This window comes from Monopterus albus, unplaced genomic scaffold, assembly GCF_001952655.1.
Source record: "Monopterus albus unplaced genomic scaffold, M_albus_1.0 scaffold378.1, whole genome shotgun sequence".
NCBI lineage: Eukaryota > Metazoa > Chordata > Actinopteri > Synbranchiformes > Synbranchidae > Monopterus > Monopterus albus.
Window position 1 is genome coordinate 22,338 of NW_018128258.1, and position 21,180 is coordinate 43,517.

At 42.1% G+C, this 21,180-nt stretch overlaps 2 protein-coding genes across 5 annotated transcripts; both read right to left on the minus strand.

The window, feature by feature from the left end:
• Nucleotides 1-2,505: 2,505 nt before the first annotated feature.
• Nucleotides 2,506-8,562, minus strand: LOC109951353 (plasminogen activator inhibitor 1 RNA-binding protein-like). Of its 3 annotated transcripts, none has more exons than XM_020585816.1 (9): nucleotides 8,036-8,562; nucleotides 7,177-7,357; nucleotides 6,832-6,972; nucleotides 6,514-6,585; nucleotides 6,034-6,108; nucleotides 5,589-5,775; nucleotides 5,186-5,248; nucleotides 4,708-4,896; nucleotides 2,506-4,247 (listed from the first exon to the last, which is right to left on the minus strand). In XM_020585816.1, exons 1-9 carry the CDS (start codon nucleotides 8,289-8,291, stop codon nucleotides 4,188-4,190), a joined length of 1,224 nt encoding a protein of 407 aa, XP_020441472.1. In that variant the 5' UTR covers nucleotides 8,292-8,562; the 3' UTR covers nucleotides 2,506-4,187. The 3 variants fall into 3 exon arrangements, with proteins under 3 accessions (XP_020441472.1, XP_020441473.1, XP_020441474.1); XM_020585817.1 differs by having other exon boundaries at nucleotides 4,708-4,893; nucleotides 8,036-8,553; XM_020585818.1 differs by having other exon boundaries at nucleotides 5,589-5,766; nucleotides 8,036-8,552.
• A 1,136-nt stretch (nucleotides 8,563-9,698) lies between these two features.
• On the minus strand, nucleotides 9,699-16,268 carry LOC109951354 (3-keto-steroid reductase). Of its 2 annotated transcripts, XM_020585821.1 has the most exons (10): nucleotides 15,875-16,268; nucleotides 15,140-15,343; nucleotides 14,929-15,021; nucleotides 14,715-14,829; nucleotides 12,226-12,420; nucleotides 10,605-10,709; nucleotides 10,438-10,494; nucleotides 10,224-10,322; nucleotides 9,987-10,103; nucleotides 9,699-9,891 (listed from the first exon to the last, which is right to left on the minus strand). In XM_020585821.1, the coding sequence occupies exons 1-9, from the start codon at nucleotides 15,907-15,909 to the stop codon at nucleotides 9,993-9,995; spliced, it is 1,014 nt and encodes a 337-aa protein (XP_020441477.1). In that variant the 5' UTR covers nucleotides 15,910-16,268; the 3' UTR covers nucleotides 9,699-9,891; nucleotides 9,987-9,992. The 2 variants fall into 2 exon arrangements, with proteins under 2 accessions (XP_020441477.1, XP_020441476.1); XM_020585820.1 differs by having other exon boundaries at nucleotides 9,699-10,103; nucleotides 15,875-16,267.
• Between the last annotated feature and the right edge of the window lie 4,912 nt (nucleotides 16,269-21,180).

Sequence of the window (21,180 nt, forward strand, 5' to 3'; positions counted from 1 at the left end):
TGCTGTACTTAAGGTTCCTAAGAGCACAGTGGCCTCCATAATCCTTAAATGGAAGACGTTTGGGACGACCAGAACCCTTCCTAGGGCTGGCCGTCTGGCCAAACTGAGCTATCGGGGGAGAAGAGCCTTGGTGAGAGAGGTACAGAAGAACCCAAAGATGACTGTGGCTGAGCTCCAGAGATGCAGTCGGGAGATGGGAGAAAGTTGTAGAAAGTCAACCATCACTGTAGCCCTCCACCAGTCGGGGCTTTATGGCAGAGTGGCCCGACGGAAGCCTCTCCTTAGTGCAAGACACATGAAAGCCCGCATGGAGTTTGCTCAAAAACACCTGAAGGACTCCAAGATGGTGAGAAATAAGATTCTCTGGTCTGATGAGACCAAGATAGAACTTTTTGGCCTTAATTCTAAGCGGTATGTGTGGAGAAAACCAGGCACTGCTCATCACCTGTCCAATACAGTCCCAACAGTGAAGCATGGTGGTGGCAGCATCATGCTATGGGGGTGTTTTTCAGCTGCAGGGACCGGACGACTGGTTGCAATCGAGGGAAGGGTGAATGCGGCCAAGTACAGGGATATCTTGGACGAAAACCTTCTCCAGAGTGCTCAGGACCTCAGACTGGGCCGAAGGTTCACCTTCCAACAAGACAATGGCCCTAAGCACACAGCTAAAATAACGGAGTGGCTTCCCAACAACTCCGTGACTGTTCTTGAATGGCCCAGCCAGAGCCCTGGCTTAAACCCAATTTAGCATCTCTGGAGAGACCTGAAAATGTCAACCAATGTTTACCATCCAACCTGACAGAACTGGAGAGGATCTGCAAGGAGGAATGGCAGAGTATCCCCAAATGCAGGTGTGAAAAACTTGTTGCATCATTCCTAAAAAGACTCATGGCTGTATTAGCTCAAAGGGGTGCTTCTACTAAATACTGAGCAAAGGGTCTGAATACTTATGACCATGTGATATTTCAGTTTTTCTTTTTTAATAAATCTGCAAAAATGTCAAAAATTCTGTGTTTTTCTGTCAATATGGGGTGCTGTGTGTACATTAATGAGGAAAAAAATGAACTTAAATGATTTTAGCATATGGCTGCAATATAACAAAGAGTGAAAAATTTAAGGGGGTCTGAATACTTTCCGTACCCACTGTACGTAGTAATCCCAAAACCAATTACCAAGAGTACTGCCGTAATGAGATCAGCGCTTATCAGCGTTTGGCCAATTCCTTGTCCAGCATGTATATAGTACGTATCTCCTAGTCAGTCAGCTGGGCAGAAAGTCGGGCCCTGTGGAAACCAGGCTATGTGCGTCAATAGACTGGGTCTGTGTGTGTAGGGGGTATGTAAATGTGTGTATAGAGACTAAATCTGTGTGGAGTGTCAGAAACAGAACTGTTTTGGGAGGACTGTCCAGAAGAAGGGAACAAGGTTAGACAGTACAAATGCATAGATAATAAGAACATTAAGCATACTGAGCAGACAGCATATGTGGGAACTTAACTTTCACTACAAACATGTCGGTTTCTATGAAATTACAAAGGTAACAGTCTGTGAAAGCTCTAACCTTCCACACATGGAACAGTGGGTGCCAAAACATATAGACAGTGTGCTGCATGCTGTGTGAGAAAGTGACAGAAAACCACTATGGTCAGTTTCTATAGAGATGAAAGTGGGGAATGGGTGGTCGATGTAGGACGGTTCTGTCTCTGGTGCACTTTGGCTCACGCAAGTCAAGTTGTGGTGGACCAGACGGTCTGAACAGCTGGACAGACACCGTAGCTTTTTGTTTATCTGCCCATTCTTTCTGCGGTCAAACATGGCAGGAAGAGAGAGATGTGGTTTCCCTTAATAACAAAGATTTCAGCCAGAAGAGCACAGACCATGCCGCAGCAATGAGGTTTCAATTTTGATTTCTCATTTGCAAAAATGTTTTTCACTTTTTCATTATGGTTTGTTGAATGTAGTTGGAAATTTTTAAATATTATCTACACAACTACACTATATAGTTTTACATTTAAGACATTTTCATGTTTGAGATTGTTCAATGTGACATTATCCACCTTCCTTCAGTTAATAATTATACCTTTAAGTATTTAAAGACTTTAAATGAGTATGTGACTGTATTGACTCAAAATTTACAAATGACAACCACCAAGCTATAACAATGAGACTATAACATAACCAAATTATATTGACCTAAATAGGTGTTCAGCTCAGGGGCGTTGCTTCATTAACCATTAGGTGCTAGTCAACATTATAACCATCACAAAGTAAGATTTATTGCAGGGCTGCTGTACTGAAGTGCATTAGTTGTACCTAATAAATGGGCAACTACAAAAACACTTGATTGATCACATCCCACTTACTGCAAGTCTAAATAGAATGAACAGGGAATGCTGTAGCTCTGGGACACACCATAGCCTTGTTGCGTTTACAACAAAGAGCCCATTATGTTTGTTCACACCTCTAAAATCACAGTATTTAAACAACCCAACAGTCATCGGCAGGATACATGTAACGCCTCTAAAGCAATTTATTAGAACAGGGATGTTTGCAGAAAAAGTTTCACTGTCACATGGCTCAAACTGTCCTACAAAAAAATTAAAAATAATAATAAAAACTGCTCCAGCCATGTGTATCAGTGCATCACCAGTAAGTCTTTGCAGAGCACAGCCTGTAAAGCTTTAAATTCACTCCATCCTGTCTTCAATAGAACCCCTTCACCACACCCCAATGTAAAATACACCCACTTCACTTAAAGAAAATGCTCACTGGAAATGCTGACACAGGTGGCTAAAAGCATCATTAGCTTACATTACATTCTGTGGCTCATGATTGTTCCACACTGACACCCTACATTTCTTTCAGACAAATTATGCACTGGTGCTGCTGCGCTGATAAGATCAAAATAAAATAAAAAGGAAGAGCAAACGTGGTTAAAGAAGGGGAGGGCAAACAATGGTCGGAGGACTGGTGCTGATAAAAACAAGCACTTTCAGACCTGAAAGACTTAACAAATACTCTAAGAGCAAGATATGTTCATGACCTGTGGTTCTCACCTAGATTTTAGCAATCACTTCCCAAGAGACAGTAACTACTACATCATACATGAACACCTAGATTTTAGCAATCACTTCCCAAGAGACAGTAACTACTACATCATACATGAACCTGCAGTCTACTGTTTCAGAAGGGCAAGTTCATAGCAGAGGAAATTCATAGCAGTGAAATTCTACACAACTAGCTGTCAAATTCACATATTCTGCCTCACGCTTTGCTGCGTGCACACACACAAACACACACCTTTAACAAAAAATAAAAATAAAAAAATTTCTTAGTGGTCCTGAAATTAGAAGAAGTCCACTCTGTATGACCTAAGAGGACCAGCCTAAAGACAAACATTGGGCCCTGGGACACCCTGAAACCACAGGTAGCACATCTGGATCAGGTGATACAAAGCATTACTAACCACTGGTCCATCAAAAGAGCAAAAAAAGGAAAGGAGATGTTTACTTTCACTGCACAACAAGCAGAAAAATACCAAGCTTTAGAAGGAAGCTGCATTTCCTGGCTACCCAGCCTGAACATGTGCCTCACAAAGGGATTGGTAGTCAGGATCTGAGTAATTACACTTTAAAATGTATGTAAAGCCATACTTCAGATACCTAGTACAAGTTTCCTATGTAGTGTAGGGCTACCACATCAGTGTGTTTTACTTACTTGTGTGTGGGGGGGACTCCAGTAGAAATTCTAACATGACCCCATAATACTGAGCTGAAGTCATGAGGAGAAAAGCACAAAAGCTTCAGAGGAAGAGATGCACACACTTCAACCTAATCGCAGAAATGCATAAATTCAAGCAGCACAAAAAATATCAATGTAGTACGCATAATCTCTGAGAAAAAAAAATATATGAAAACATCCCTGCTTTCATGTTCCTAAATACAAAACTTCAGTGTAACAAGAGGTCCTTTTTCCCTCCTTTGTTGTCTTTTGTTCTCCTTTAAAACTGGTAAAATTTAGTCCTGTGGTGGTGTGACTGTATGGGATGACGGTCTTTTTATGTCATTAAAACCTTTTTTTCCTTTTTTTTTTTATTTTTATATACTTGAAGATGTGGTAAGCATGCAAGCCTCGTAGAGGAGGGGCCCGGAAGGGCTGATGGGTGGGCTGGTGGTGGAAAAGGATCCTTTAGGCCAGGGCCGGGAAGGCCTCCGGATCATCCACGTTGGGGACTGACGCTCCACTAGCCTGGACAGGAGATGCACAAGAACCACAACAAGGTTAAGAGTTTTTATATGAAAGCTGATATAATCAATATCTGTATATTAACAATGGATCATATTACTACATGTACATGAAATGTGATGCTCATATTGATGAATCGGAGAGAATTATCAGGCAGTCTGCAGTGTTTTATGACCATCAGCTCATTGGTTTGGTAATGTTTTGGTTCACTCCGTGTCGTTTTCAGTAAAAAATCTCAGATATATTTATACACTTCCTGCCAGGCGCCAAATAAAAGTCAGATTTAGAGATTAGCTGGTGAACCCTCCCCGACCCTGCACCTCATGACCAACACGTCCACTGGGCTGCTATTCTGGGGCCCCAGTGCTCCACAGCAGGTTTTCCAAGTCAGTGGTTTTACAGCTCAGACCTTTGAGAGACACACAAAACCTTTGTTGCTGACGACAACAGCTGCTATTGTTACCTTTTCAGACCGTCCTCCCCCTCGTGCTGTCCTGCTGCCTCCTGCCCCACGGCCTCCTCTGCCTCCACGCGCTCCACCGCGCCCGCGGCCGGGGCGACCTAGGTCTCCAAAGTTGATCTCCAGCTGAGATGTGATGTCGTTGGCTGGTTTGCGGAAGTGGTGGTCACTGGACTCGTCAATGGTGCCCTGTTGGTAGGAACAGAGGTCAACTGTGGTCTGGACCGAGGGCTTGGTCTCTAAATCACTCATGAAGGAGTGCACACATGCATTCTTTGTGATACTTTCACTATGCACCGCTTACTACCCTGTCTTAATTTCCTGTGAAACCACACAAAATAAAAATGAATAGACTATTCTATGTATGTAAAAGTGCATTAGACCAGTCACCACTGTCGAACTGGTGGTTTTATACACATTGAACGTTGTGTGTGTGTGTGTGGAGTAAAAAAAACTTCTAATAAAACAGAGCTGCAGGCACCTTGTACAGAGCGTGAGATTCCGGTTCCATCTCTGGGGCGTCAATCAAAGCACCGACAGGCCTCTGAAAATGAACCACAAGAAATATCAGCACAGTGTTATTTACAGATGTAACGTCATATCAGCTTGTGAGAAACACAAAGTGACCTTCACAGCAACCCGAGCATGTGCGCCTGCAATTATGGTACTAGCATCACAGTGAGGTCTGTGATCAGTTTATTTAAATTCATCAGCTAAGGAAGAATACAGCAAAGCCTCCCCGCTGTTGAGCTTTAACAGCTCGTTCCTTTTCTTAAAAAGGCAACAACACAACTGGGTCTGGAAGCTGCATGTCGGCTGTACAACACCAAAAAAAACTAAACAAAACAAAATCAAAAACCTTAAAATGTATCAGTCATACTTACATCCTCACTCTTGGACTTGTGCAGCACATATCCTTTCTTCCACTGGCTGTCGGCTCCTTCGTTGGGCTTCCGGATGTTAAACTCCACCTTGGTGCGCTCCTTGTCCTGCATGGCCTTCCACTCGTCCAGGGTCATCTCTCTGGGGCCTTCGCTTTTCACCTCGTCAACCTCGTTCTCCCTGGAGAGCCAGCACAAAACAATACAGGGAACTAAAACCTCACGCTGCCGATCCTCTTAGCCCAGTACATGCTCTCTAATCCTGAGGTCTAAAAGACACCAACAGTGTTTATCCTATTTGCACTAAAGGGACAAAAATGCACATGTTGACATACTGTTTGTGACGCAGAACAGCTTCGAAAAAAAATCTGAAGGAAAACATCATAATGCGCTGATATTGCTTCAGAATGAATGTCCAAATGCTCGCTGACAGGAAGTGGACACTCACTTGTTCTCAGAGCTGGCAGGCATGTTCTCCTCCCCCTCTGGGGTCGTCTCAGGAGCGGCGGTCTGTTCAGCCTCACTGGGAACAAAGACACACAGCTGACTTATTTAGTTTGTACAGTTTCAGCGATTTATAACTGAAAAAGCCTTGAGATTTCACATCCCTTAAAGACTCTTTTGTTGATAGATAAACATATCAAACATTATCTTTAACTACAAGTAGTACAACTGATACAGGAAGACTCACGTTTGATGCACTCATTTTATGTAAAGCTGTTACTCACGATAAAGCTAAAACTGATGCAGAAACAATTCACAGTGATTATATTCAGGGTTGCATGTGCATGTTTTTATTGTAAGAGATGGTATTCCGACACGTTCTGTTAATTAAAATAGGCTGTGCAGTATGTGAAGTCTGGCCACATATCAGATGTGTCATCATACCACTCAGATAAACAGGCCGCGTCTCTTCATGAAAACTCACGTCACTTCATCCTTCACGTTGCCCCAGTTGTGTGTGCCGCTGCCGCTGCGCTTCTCCTCAGTCTTCTGATTGCTGAAGCCAAAAGAAAGGAAAACAGTAGATTAGTGTACATAACCTGGGAAGGACAAAAAGGGATACAAGTGATCCTATTCTGAGACATCATTTAGAAACACTGAGGTCTTAGTTTCATCACCAACATTAAACACAACCTGCAGCAGTTAAAGAGCTCATGACGATAACAGTTTCAACAATGGGCTGTGTTGGGAAGTGGTCACGGATTCACTGGTGTGTTACGGTCTCAGTTCGGTGCCGACTCACGATTTATCACTGCCGCTGTGTCTGTCAAAGTCTCGTTTCCTGCGGGAGTCGAAGCCATCTCCGCGGCCCATACCCCGTCCTCTTCCACCACGCCCACCCCGGCCGCCACCACGCCCTCTCAGTGGCCTGTCTCCAGAAGGTCTGATGGACACAAATAAACAAGTCACATAAACAGTTATCATCTACACACACATGCTATTAAGGTCAGTAGTGTTGAGATTAATGTCAAAGCAATTTACAGATGGCCACGCTATGATGGTGAGATGAAGTGAGCTAATATTATATCAGCACCAGACAGCCTTGGCCTTATCAGCATGTTTAAATATGTTCTTTGTGGCTACCCACTTGTCTGTGGAGAACTCTCCACCTCCCTCAGGCTTGTCCTCAGCGGGCTTTTCGAAGCGACGCTCTCTAGGAGGTCTTCGGTCCTGCCTCTTGTCTCCAGGTCGCCCTTCACCCTGCCCAGCCTGGTGCTGGGATCCAGGCTGGCCCTGCTGGTCTGGTCTTCGGCCCACCCGCCTTATACCTGCAAGTCACAAGAGCATAAAGCAAGTCCAGTAAGCTCTAGGAGTGTTACATTTGATACAGTATATTCAGTTGTGCCTGCATAAATGTCAACACATTGTTTTACACTATGTGCTCGCAGGAACGTGCAAACTGCCTCAGGAGTTGAAGCTCCTGGTCCAAGTTATTGCCTGCCAGCAGCTTCGATAACAGCAGTTAGTTTCACTGCAACCATTAATGCAGCTATCATAGTGGGCCTCGTCTGATGAATTCGGTTCTACATTTTAGGCCCACTAAGACGGAAAATACAGAATGCACTGAGGAGACATAACATATCTAAACAAAGAGAGACTTGTCTATTTGTTCCAACACGCAGGTGAATATCCTGCACATTTGCTTCGCATAGAAAGCTGCGTAGCATCATCCGACAGTAACCTAACACTACACCTTCCTGTCGGGTGCTAGTGGAAACAGTCTCTGCGACACATGCTTGCAGGTTGGCACGGTACCTCGCTGGTGGTTTACACCTGAGCTCCAGTTAGCTGGTTAACCGGAGTCGTGTTGACCTCTCGCTGTTGTGCTCAGAGCAGCAGCAGCAGCAGCTAGCCTAGCTAACAGGAGCTGCACATGACAGCTGATAGCAAACAGACGAAAATGAACATGCACTGCACATAGGCTAGAGAGCAGGTGGTACATTTACCTTCTTTCTTCAGGGGGACCGGAGCCTGGGGCTCTTCCTTCTTGTCCAGCAGTGGGTTCTTCCTGTCCTTCTGGGACTCCTTTTTCAGCTGCTTGGCGGCTTGAGCCGCGGTCTTGGTGGATCCAGCGGCGGCCCCCTCCTTCTTCTTGTTTTCAGCAGCTTTCAGGATCTCGAACGGGTCGGACTCATCGTCCAATAACTGGTCGAACCGGTTGGTTACGACGCAGCCGAAGCCTTCTTGCAGGTGTCCGGGCATGATGGCGCCCCTTCTGCGGGATTCACCTCCGATTCTACGAGGCTTGATGCGAACAAGTCGCTGGATACTGCCACAAGATGGCTGGGAGAGCTACCCCTTCTCTTCCGGTGCGAACAGCATCCGGGACATCGAGCAGCGCGCCGCTCACCAATGTTTTTATTTACATCATGTAATGAACTGCTTGCATGTCCTCCTAGAATAATCCGAGTTTTAATATCCAAGAGGCCGTCACATGCAAGGGAAGCTTTCAATACCCTCACATTAAGCTGGCGAACTCTGTGGCTGCCGAAAACCAGGCTCTGCTTTATAAAAACGCACGATGCTGTAAAGTCTGCGAAACAAATGCGCATTTAGCCTGTGTAACTCACTACACATTTTGTTTAGCTTAAAGGAGTACAAATACAACTAACCCACTCCCCCACAGTTAAATCATAATGTATTATTTGTGGTGAAATGAGCCACAGATGACAGCTAGTGGTAGTGTTCATCGTCAGCCTTAGGGAACCAGGCTATAAACAAACAGCTAGTTAATATTTGTGAAGTACAAAGCCTGTTGCATAGGAAACGTGATACAGCTGATACTGCAGTTTGATTACAAATTTAAGAGCACAACACTGAACCAAAGCTTGTGCATAAGAGAATGTGGAAACTTTTTTTTTTACAACATTCACAATGATAGATCTCATTAGCATGTTTATGTGGATCAAATAACTTGCTCAGTCACTTTTCCTCATATTTAAGGAGCCATGTTAACACGCAGACTCTCAGTGTGTGTGTGTGTGTGTGTGTGTGTGTGTGTATATGTATGTTTACTGGAAAGCCTGTGTCCCGGCCTTGATGGTGTAGAAAATGCCACCTCTTCAAAACAATAGGAGCAGGCTGTGTTTTGACCCTGGCTTTAAAATGCTACTTCTCTAAGAAAAGAACTGTGATGACAGAATTTAAATGACGAGTATTCTTAAGACTGGGAGAGAGTTAAAGATCGAGGTCAATGTTTTATTGAGAAGCATGAATAATCCTTACCATAAGAAAGTGCTGTGATATATAATCATATAACAATGTGCAGAGAAAACCGGGTACCAGCTTCCCTCCCTTGAGGATCTATACTCAACCTAGGATGAGGAGGGAGGGAGATGAAAATTATGGCTGACCCTTTGCACCCTGGCCACTCTATCAATGATTTCCACTTAAAGGACAAGGACAGTCATTTTCTTTATTAACAGAATTTTCAACACTCCCCAAAGAGAGACTAAAACCAACAATGACTTGCCTTGGGGGGTTACATTTTTCCTTTTATTATAAAGCATGCAAATTAATTCAAATACATCCACCCATCCACTATCTATACCGCTTATTCCTGAATAGGGTGGCAGGGGGCTGGAACCAATCCCGCCTTACACTGGGTGAGAGGCGGGGTGCACCCTGGACAGGCTGCCAGTCTATCACTGGGTTTAATTCAAATAATTAACAAAAATAAATATCATTCTTAAGTGTTGTAATCCAGAATGGGCATATGAGAAGGAATAAAATGTTTCTTTAAATTTGCACTCTGATGCTGACAGTGCTGCTGTGCGATGGGAACATTGTCCCACAAAGTTTTCTGAAATAAGATGAGAAGATCATTAATGGCTGTGTCAACAATGCTGCATCAGAGAAAAATGTAATACTTTAAAAAAAAATTCCATTCTAACAGACCCATATCTATTGAGCTTTGTTATTTGCATTTTGCTCATTCAGTTTCCTTCGAACTACTTTCTCGAGTTCAAGAAGTTTCTCGTAAAGGACATCGGACATTTCATCATCGATATCCATCTGAAATGCAAATATACAGAAAATCTGAATGAATCACAGCAGCATATCACACGACCTTCCCAGATTTTCCAGCTTGACACCCTAGAACAGACATGAGCAGCATGGTCTCTAGTCACTCACTTGTCGAGGCTGAGTGTAGTTCCTTCCAAATCCAGATGTTAAACTGTGATACTTCGCTCTTGGATCCAGAGACTCTGGGTTTTGAAAAAACAGCCAGTGCTGTGAAAGACCAGAGCAAGAATCCATGTTTATAACATTTTTGTTGTAGAAACATAAAACCCTAACATGTTTTTTTCCCATATGGACAGTAAAAGAGCACAGGCTGACAACATACCAGTGCCTCTGCTCCGTTGTATGGTTTAAGTGTGAATGTGTTCGTGAAGGTCCTAATCTGTTGGGCACAAGAGGATATAGATAACTCTAATAATGTTTGATACAGATGAGAGAGAATTTTGTTGCAATTAATAAAGTAAATCAATCAATCAATTGGTAACCACTGACCAGCCACATGATGGGCATGATGAAAGTCCAGAAGAATGAGGGCAGGATACCATAGGTCAGATTAGTCATCACCACTCCTGGACATGTTACAGTGGAGAACAGCCCCTGTCACAAAGAGAAAAGCATTTAATATATCAGATTAATGTTTAATGAAAAGATGTGCACCATGTTTTTCAACCTAGCTTTAAAAGGAGACAGTGAAAAGGTCAATTTTTTCCCTTTTAGCTAGGGCCCGTTCCACAGCATTAACAGTGGCTGTGTCTATTAAATTCATGCCATTCAGGTCAGAACAGAGGGAGACAGAAGGTGAGAGCTTGGGTTTTGCTTCAGAGATGAGATGTGTGCAGAGTCATCTGATTATAGAGTGAGCCCTCTGACTGAAACACAAGGTGGATCTTGGTTTGTCATGGCCAAAACCAGTGGATAGTTCCCCTCCAATTTCCCTCATGCTTATCAGATCAGATTACAGGTGTAACAGTATGCAAAAAATCACCACCTCAGTTCTGACGCCACGGTTTGTTTTCATTACAGTAAGGAAAAAATATTGGTGATAAAATTGCTTGTCATTTATTATAAACATCAACAGTTTCTAATTATTTTACATACGATTTTAAATTAAATATAAGTAAAATATGTAAAAAAATAAAATAAAATAGAATAAAAAATAGAATACTGCTGCAATGGGTAGAGCAAGGGGGCTGGCCAGGGATCACCCCCACCAGTGGCCCCCAGAATCTGATTGGCCACCCCTGCCAGAGTCAAAATGTGATGTTTGTTAATATTAATGATGGTGGTGGTGGGGTCATGTTTCCACTAATTAAACAATGAGTCTTAATAATGTATTGTTTATTATTTCAAAGAACTAGGGGTTCAATTTACTTTTTACATGTATTTCAAATGTGCCACTCCTCTCTGTGCCCCAGCCAGGCCACCCCGTCCAGAATTCTCTAAATCCGCCCCTGGTTTGTGTGGGAACGCAGATTTGAAAAAATGTTAACTTAACTACTATTAGACTGTATTTTGTACACATTTGCCCCAAAACAAAAGACCTTTACTGAAATGGTTTGGTATAAATGTGTGTAACCTTTACATGCCTAGTTCAGAACAAAGCTACTGTATATCTGCTGATTCACTACTGAGTTATTCGAGTCTTGCTAGTGCATCTCTCCTATTAGTTTTATTTAACTACACTGAGAGACGCCAGATGAAAATGTATTGTACTTATGCATAATGACAATAAAGATTATTAATTAGTTCATTCAATTGTCTTTATTGTCTGTAATTGCCAATGGTAAAGAAGACTATAGGAACAACAATTTGCAAAGAGGGGGAGCTGTGGCTGTAGGAGGCAGAGTGGGTCATCTCCTAACCGGAAAGTTGGTGGTTCGATTCCCAGTTTCTCCGGTCCACATGTCACAGAGTCCTTGAGCAAGACACCGAACCCCCAATTGCTCTCGGTGATGCCATGTGTGAGTGCTTGGGAGTGTGAATGGGCAAATAGTGTGAAAGTGCTTTGACTGGGCTGCAATGCATAGACAAGCGCTATACAAGTATAAGACCATTTACTAAAATGTTAGCATGTAGGTGTCATTACTGTACCACGAGTGTGTGACCAACAAACCTGGCTGTTCATGTGTCGGTTGAGCGCCACGCTGAGCATGTCTGAAGCATACTTTGAGGAGCTGTAGGGCTCTTTCCCGTTTCTGTGCTGCATGTCCTCGATGCTGAAGACTGAACGGCAGGCATTACTTGAGGACGTCCACACCAACCTGGACATGTGACCTGCCTGACACAGCAGAGGCTCCAGCTCCCTGATCTGGAATGCAGACACACAAATATCACATCACAGTACAACTGACAAGAGAACAGGGACAGTACATGGCTATTACTTCCACCAGAAGAGATGGGGGCTAGATTAAAACATTAAGTCCTCTTAAAACATTATGCATTATAACAGCTGTGCCATTATATTCTACAGACAAATTTTATGAATGTATGATAGAGTAACCTACTGATGAAAGGACATTTTATAAAATCAAAAATCACAGCAAACACATGACTTGAAACTAATCATCAAAAATATTTCTTCATAGCATACAGTGCCTTGCGAAAGTATTCGGCCCCCTTGAACTTTGCGACCTTTTGCCACATTTCAGGCTTCAAACATAAAGATATAAAACTGTAATTTGTTGTGAAGAATCAACAACAAGTGGGACACAATCATGAAGTGGAACGAAATTTATTGGATATTTCAAACGTTTTAACAAATAAAACACTGAAAAATTGGGCGTGCAAAATTATTCAGCCCCCTTAAGTTAATACTTTGTAGCGCCACCTTTTGCTGCGATTACAGCTGTAAGTCACTTGGGGTATGTCTCTATCAGTTTTGCACATCAAGAGACTGAAATTTTTGCCCATTCCGCCTTGCAAAACAGCTCGAGCTCAGTGAGGTTGGATAGAGAGCGTTTGTGAACAGCAGTTTTCAGTTCTTTCCACAGATTCTCGATTGGATTCAGGTCTGGACTTTGACTTGGCCATTCTAACACCTGGATATGTTTATTTGTGAACCATTCCATTGTAGATTTGGCTTTATGTTTTGGATCATTGTCTTGTTGGAAGACAAATCTCCGTCCCAGTCTCAGGTCTGTTGCAGACTCCATCAGGTTTCCTTCCAGAATGGTCCTGTATTTGGCTCCATCCATCTTCCCATCAATTTTAACCATCTTCCCTGCCCCTGCTGAAGAAAAGCAGGCCCAAACCAGGATGCTGCCACCACCATGTTTGACAGTGGGGATGGTGTGTTCAAGGTGATGAGCTGTGTTGCTTTTACGCCAAACATAACATTTTGCATTGTTGCCAAAAAGTTCGATTTTGGTTTCATCTGACCAGAGCACCTTCTTCCACATGTTTGGTGCGTCTCCCAGGTGGCTTGTGGCAAACTTTAAACGACACTTTTTATGGATATCTTTAAGAAATGGCTTTCTTCTTGCCACTCTTCCATAAAGGCCAGATTTGTGCAGTATACGACTGATTGTTGTCCTATGGACAGAGTCTCCCACCTCAGCTGTAGATCTCTGCAGTTCATCCAGAGTGATCATGGGCCTCTTGGCTGCATCTCTGATCAGTCTTCTCCTTGTATGAGCTGAAAGTTTAGAGGGACGGCCAGGTCTTGGTAGATTTGCAGTGGTCTGATACTCCTTCCATTTCAATATTATCGCTTGCACAGTGCTCCTTGGGATGTTTAAAGCTTGGGAAATCTTTTTGTATCCAAATCCGGCTTTAAACTTCTCCACAACAGTATCTCGGACCTGCCTGGTGTGTTCCTTGTTCTTCATGATGCTCTCTGCGCTTTAAACAGACCTCTGAGACTATCACAGTGCAGGTGCATTTATACGGAGACTTGATTACACACAGGTGGATTCTATTTATCATCATTAGTCATTTAGGTCAACATTGGATCATTCAGAGATCCTCACTGAACTTCTGGAGAGAGTTTGCTGCACTGAAAGTAAAGGGGCTGAATAATTTTGCACGCCCAATTATTCAGTTTTTTATTTGTTAAAAAAGTTTGAAATATCCAATAAATTTCGTTCCACTTCATGATTGTGTCCCACTTGTTGTTGATTCTTCACAAAAAATTACAGTTTTATATCTTTATGTTTGAAGCCTGAAATGTGGCAAAAGGTCGCAAAGTTCAAGGGGGCCGAATACTTTCGCAAGGCACTGTATATTCATTTGACTTTATACGTCAAACAAATTAATGTGTTGTTTCCCCTTTTAACTCAACTATAGGTTCTTCTGCCTTTTCATTTTTGACAAATATGAGAAAACTGACTACATTAATATCACAAAAACAGTATATGAAATTTTGCAATTTGATTTTTAGACAAAGCCCAAGAAGAATGAAGTCAAATGATTTGAAAAATAATCAATTAAAATAATTAATAATAATTTAAATACCAACTGCAACAAAACTCAGCACTCAGTTTTGTTGTATACTAGTCTGCATAATTACATTGCATGGTTCAACAAAGACTACAATATGTAAAATTATGGGATTTGTAATTCAGTTTTATTTCATGTAAGCGTACAGTCTGTGGAATACAGTACCATGAGAAAATGACCAAACAGGTTGGTGGCAAAAACTTCCTGCAGACCGTCTGAGTTAATGCAGTCCTGTTGAGTTAAGAGACCCTCTGCTGTCACGAACATGTTGATGACATTCCTGCAGTAAGAGGGTACAGTACAGACAATGGTCATCTTTGACATTTATGTAACTTTAAGTCAACATCAAATGAGTCATGAGCTGGCTTGGAATGTTTACCTGGAGAACAACCCCTTGAAAAAAGCTCTGACATTCACTTGTGGATTAGGCATAATTCCTGCATTTAGATACAGAAAGTCAATTCTCTTGTATCTGTGGAAAAACAAACATTCATCAAATCGTCTCCGATTCCACATGCATACTGTAACAGTTTAGAGAACAAGGGGCTGAAACGCAGTCTCATGAGGACAGTGTATCAGCAGTCTCCTACCTGGTCTTAACCTCCTGAGCTGCACTCAGTACTGACTGTACAGAGCCCACATCAAGGTGTAATAAGTCAACATGGGCACTGGTGTGCGAGGTCAGCAGGGTGGCGCGGGCGGCCTCAGCCCGCTGCATGTTTCTGCAGGCCAGACACAGTCGAAGCTGGCTGTCCTCAGTCAGCAGCCTCTCACACAGGGCCAAGCCGATGCCGCTGCAGAGAGGCAGACAAACACAGTCGTGCACACATGCAAATGCACTGTCCCACAGGAGCTAACTGATCACTATCTTGAAATAACAATACTGGATAAATAATAATAATAAAGCTAACCACTGAAGGGAGAATGGAAACATTTGTTTGCATCTAAATTTCAAACTATAAAAACTAAGGTCAGTGTTTTATAATACATACGTGAATCATATACTAATATACTGTGCATTTTTGGAATTTCTGTAAAATAAATTCTTGTTACTTGTTGAAATACATCAACACCAGCCAATATACCAATACTTCAGTCATGAAGCTCATCTGGTCGTTTTATCAGTTGGGTTTCAAACTGAGGACAAAGTGCGCAATACTCATTTTGTTACGTTTCTGAAATTGTATTGTACTTGTCATAGGCTATATATTCTTGCTTTTGCCTCAACTAATGTTTCAGTATTAGTTATAACAGTCCAACGTGTACCAACGTAACAAACCGAGTGTCAATGAATTGCAATTTTAACGCGGTGTCAGTGGTCCTACCTGTTGGCACCGGTCACAATGACGACTCTCTCCATGTCTGACCAGAGACAGCGACTGTAGAAAACGATGGCACCAGAACTAGGTCTCCAACCAGTTCAGAATTTCCTCTAATTCCGCCCATGGTCCGACTCCACTGACCACCCACCAGCCTATGAGCTTTAACAGATACGAGGAGTAACCAGAGGTGAACAAACAAGCCGAGCATCTTTCATTACGGAAGGCGAAGAGGCTCAAAATATTAAAAGAGCGCAACGCTGGAAACGCAGCGTTTTCAGCTTCCTTTGACACTAGATTTAAGACCCCTATTATTCAAAAAGGTGACTAGTGACAAACTAGCGACTTTTTGGACAGAGTTCTTTCTCTAGAGGACGAGACAACGTGCCTCTCGGTGTCTGCTCCGGTGGGTGGAAGAGGGGAGAGGTGCAGCATGAATGAGCTGAGCGTGCCAGGCTTCCTGGTTTTTCATTCTTAATGACATTTCCCCAGTTTTTTCCAACCTTTATTTGAACCAGAGCAACATCACATCACAAAAGACAAAACTACAGGGAGTATTAAAAATTACAAATCTAAATAACAAACTTGCAAAAGTTGAAAAACATGTACTTATTCACTGGAATATTTCATTTAACAATACCTTCAATAATGTTTCTCAACATATGAGCTGTCCATAAAGCTTCTTTGTTCTTATCATTTCCCCACAGTTTGATATATGTAGACTGAATTGTTCATATTTTTACATATAACATTCTTTGGTTAACAGTAAGGCAACAGGTGAAAGAAAAATGCCTACTGTCAGGGCATTTATACATGTAAAAAGTTATAGTCTATCATTTCGTGTGAATTGTTTGTGTGTTTTATTCCTTTATACAAACTTACCTTTTTATATTGGCATAATTAGCAGATGGTAAACTTAGATTGTTATTGCAGTGTTATATTATAGTTATTGTTACTTCTGTTACATGCAGTGACGTGCGGTGAGGTTGACAGCTGGTGAGGCACTGACTCTTTTGCAGTCAGATTTACAAATGCAAATGAACTGTTAACAAATTGTCTGTTAACAAACAATGCGTTATGTTTTATATCTCATATCAGCATTCTTCACACAAACGTGACCCATTTTTTTATTTGAGGTTAAAGTTTATTCCAATTGAGCTTATTTCTAACTAGAAATAATAAAAGTTTATGGTCTTACCTTTACTTGTACACGAAATCCTCCTGTGTTTGGTAGGCAGGCCTACTCTCATCCAGTGACGTGCGGTGAGGTTGACAGCTGGTGAGACGTACTGTTTGCCTCACCGAGTAACTTTTTTACTGGGTTTTATGGTTAATCTGCAGCCTAAACACGTTACAGAACTACATTTTATACATTATCCAGATTTTGGCAAGGCAGAGCATATAATCAGAGTGTTTGAAAGCATTTTATTTGCGATATATAGAGGGACAGCGACACACTATTTGCATCGCATACAGTTTGTGAGGATTACACGATCCACCAAGAGGCACAGCAAAGTGCTGCCTCATCGCGCATCTCCTTCATGTATTTGAACGGGACATACGGAAATTCTGCTGTTCTTTATTGAAAAAAAAAAAATCCTTAAACATCAGATTCGAACAGCAAAAGGGCATACAACACACACCAGCCGACAAATATTAACATTTATTATATTTTATGGTTAACTTTTTTTCTTTTCAAGATTGACAGGGGAGGCTCTGCCTCACCTGCCTCCCCTGACCGCACGTCACTGGTTACATGTGATAACATTTCTTGATACTGTTTTAATTGCATGGATGTACAATATTAAGGGTGTGGTGACATCAGAGCGTCTCACAGAACAGTGAACAGCAGCCTGTTTGTTGTCAAAAAAGTCTCTTGTCAGAAATTATGGGCACCATATCCTCCCAGCAGCCCACCACCTCTGAACAGCATTCAGAAACTCAGCAGATGTCTAGTTGTGACATGTCTAGTTGAGTAGAAGTTAAATGAGCTCATCCTACAGGAGATGTAAGAGTTCGGAAGGCCAGAATTTTCTTAAGCTGTGGCGCCAACCTTAGGGCAGTTGTAGCTGTTCTCTTCTCTTCTTTATTTAACACACATCGGAAGTAAACACTTCTGGTCCTGATCATTTTGAGTAGTTTAAAACTCAGACAATTACACAGTAACTCAATACATTTTTAAATAGATAGGAACTAATATTACTAAAAGCTTTAAAATGAAATTATATAAAATTAGAAACATAACCCTGTTATTAGATCAAGACAGTAGAAAATGTTAGCAAGAACAGAAAACAATACTGCCGATACTTCATCGATCTCCAGTAGTGTAGGTTCATGTCACCTCTGCTGAACAATTTCTTTTCACAGTGGCTGTGATGGTCGAGTGGTTAAGGCGTTGGACTTGAAATCCAATGGGTCTCTCTGTGCAGGTTTGAACCTGCTTCACCTTTAGGGGAGGTGACAGTGGTGTGGTGGGTAGAGCAGTCATCTCCCAACCCCTGAAGGTTTGAATCTCAGTACCTGCAGTCCACATGTCAAAGTGTCCTTGGGCAATGGTTAGAGCCATCGGTTGAGTTGGCGCCGCAGATGGCTGCCATCGGTTCTGAACCGGAAACAAATTCCTTGTGTGTAACATACTTTGCCAATAAAGGTGATTATCAAAAGTGTATGCTAATAGTATAAAACATTGAAGCGATTTGATAGAAGTCACTGATTCTGGAAGTCTTGGCCCTTTAGGGAAGGAGCACCAGAGGTGAGGGGCCTTGGCTGCAAATGCTCAAAAAACTTATACTTCAAACAGCTATTTTGAAGTATTCAAGACTGTTTGGATTTTGGGATCTAACCACAGAGTTGCACAAGGGCTCTCCTGACACGGTTGCCCAGAAGGAGCTCTTGGCCTAGCAAAGAACTGGAGATATGTTACAAATGTTTGTTAGGAAAAGATTCAAATTCTTGAATAGAAACTGGTTTGTATGCAACAAGCCTCAGATCCAGCTCCAGTTAGTTTCTAACCAACTGACTACTCTCATGCTGTGGTACCGTATTACCGTTTGTGAAACCCCACCTTACTTGACTGAGTTCCTTTTGTCTGCAGCTCTTCATTTGTCTGGCTTTATCTCTTTGTATGTTTGTCTCAATATTTGTTTATGCACACTTTTATCACTCTCTGTCTCCATTTCTTCATCTTTTGTCTGGATGTTTTCATGTGTGTGTGTCTGTTAATGTCAGTCTGCCTGGCTGTCCCTAAAGGTAAATGGGGGACTCTGAAAAATTGGTAAGGCACTGAATATTTATTTCTGAAAGTAAATTTTACTTACACAATTCTCTCTAAGCCTTCAATGCATCACAATGTGCCTCTGCCTACTACAAGTGTCTGACGTGAGGCACGGCAACGAGCAGTGTTGGTTGTGATGGGGCTGCTTGGCAGGACTGAATTTCACTTTTGGGAGCTGTAGAGCTTGTGATAGTACCCCCAGGAGTCAGTCTTAATAACATGACTGTTGGAGCTTTGAAGTGACCTTTATAATGATTTTTTTTTTATCTTCAGTTATTACAGCCCATACAAGTTACAATAATTAAACCAAAAACAATCCAGAAAGCTAAAGGCAACAATTAAAAACTGAGCAGTGTGACAACTTTGACCACACAGAGTCAAAAGACCAGCAAACTGGTGCTGCACACAACCTAGAACAGTTCAAGGAGGGGGAATTTTACTTTGCGCATAACACTGTTCTTTCTAGCAAAGCATGAGTGTTACAAAAATACTGCAACAACATCACAAACCTACCTCAGGCTCTGCGGATGGCTGATGCTCAATCTCATCTTCTTCTCCAAAGTCATTGTCAGACTGAGTTTTCGGAAATGTGATCCTCACATTCTGAGGCCTCTTCTTCTACAACATTGTCAAAAGCCTCATTCTCTTCAAAAATAATTTGTAAGACTCTCTGAACAGAGATTCCTTTGGCCATCTTGATCGGCTGTGATATCAATTGTGCTAAGGAACCACAGTAGGAATGCTGTATTTATTGTGGCTGTCCTATGGTTGTTGCACCCACAGGGGCGGGGGATACAATGGGCAGGAATGTGTGGAATGTGGAGGGCCCTTGTATTTTTCAGCACAGCTGGAAGAGCCACACTTTTATTATCCTGGGTCAAGTTGACCTACAAACATCCTGTATGTAGTGTAAATGTGGAGGGGTGCAGTGTGTGATCACTGAAAATGTGTTCTGATATATGTTCTTCACAGAAAATGAGCCAAGGCCACTGAGTCTGAGCTTGAAAAAATAATTACTTGTATCTTTGCCCTTGTATTTTGCATCACAGCTGCAAAAACCACACGTTTATTATCCCGGGTCAAGTTGACAATATTTCAAAACACACCCTAATGTACTTTTTACTCTGACCTTTACATGCTTTGTTTTCACCCACTGTATGATCATTTCTTGGCTCTTTTTGTACATTAACCATTTCCTACATGATAATACCATGCAGAGAGGATCATTGGGACAACACTCCCTGCTATGGACACACTATACACAGCACTGTCATAAAATGGCAGAGAACATAATCAGGGATCCACACCACCCAGCTCACACTCTGCTCAGACACAAAAACTGCACCTACAGCCTCAGGCACAGCAGGGCGGACAGTATCAGCACAGAACAAGACTTTACAACAGCTTTTCCCCTTTACGAAAATGTGAGAAACATGTGCAATAACCCCTTATTACCTCATTAAGTGAAATACCATATCCAACTCCACAATGTGAAATACTGTGTGCAGTATCTGAAGTTCACCATCTCATCTATTACCTATTATCTTATTTTTTGTATGTGTCTTGAATGCGTTTTTATTCTGTCACTCCTACGTACTTTTCTGGCTTTTAACTCTTTACCTGACTCCAAGAAAGCTGCACAAGAATTTCTGTATGCCTAGACTGTTTATGTATAAATGGCAAATAAAAATCTTGAATCTTGAAGGTAGAGTGATATTTCATCCCTCAGTGCCTGTCAGGTTCTTCTTCACTCCCTCAGTAGCAGATGAGCTCGTCACTGTAAAACACACAGTGAAACAACAGTCAGCACATGGTGGAAACCCCTGATGGAGGCAGAACATGTGGATGTTACTGAGATGTACAATGTGGAGCTTATCTATAATATTAAGCTCACTAGAGTTACACAAAGTCTTTTAAATCCCCTGAGTGACTTAGTGTCTTTACTGTCTGTCGCAGTTTTAATATCGTACATTGCTTCAGTGGCAAAACACTGATTCAGAGACAAATGGCCCTCAGTTAATTCCCAGAGATCAGTAGG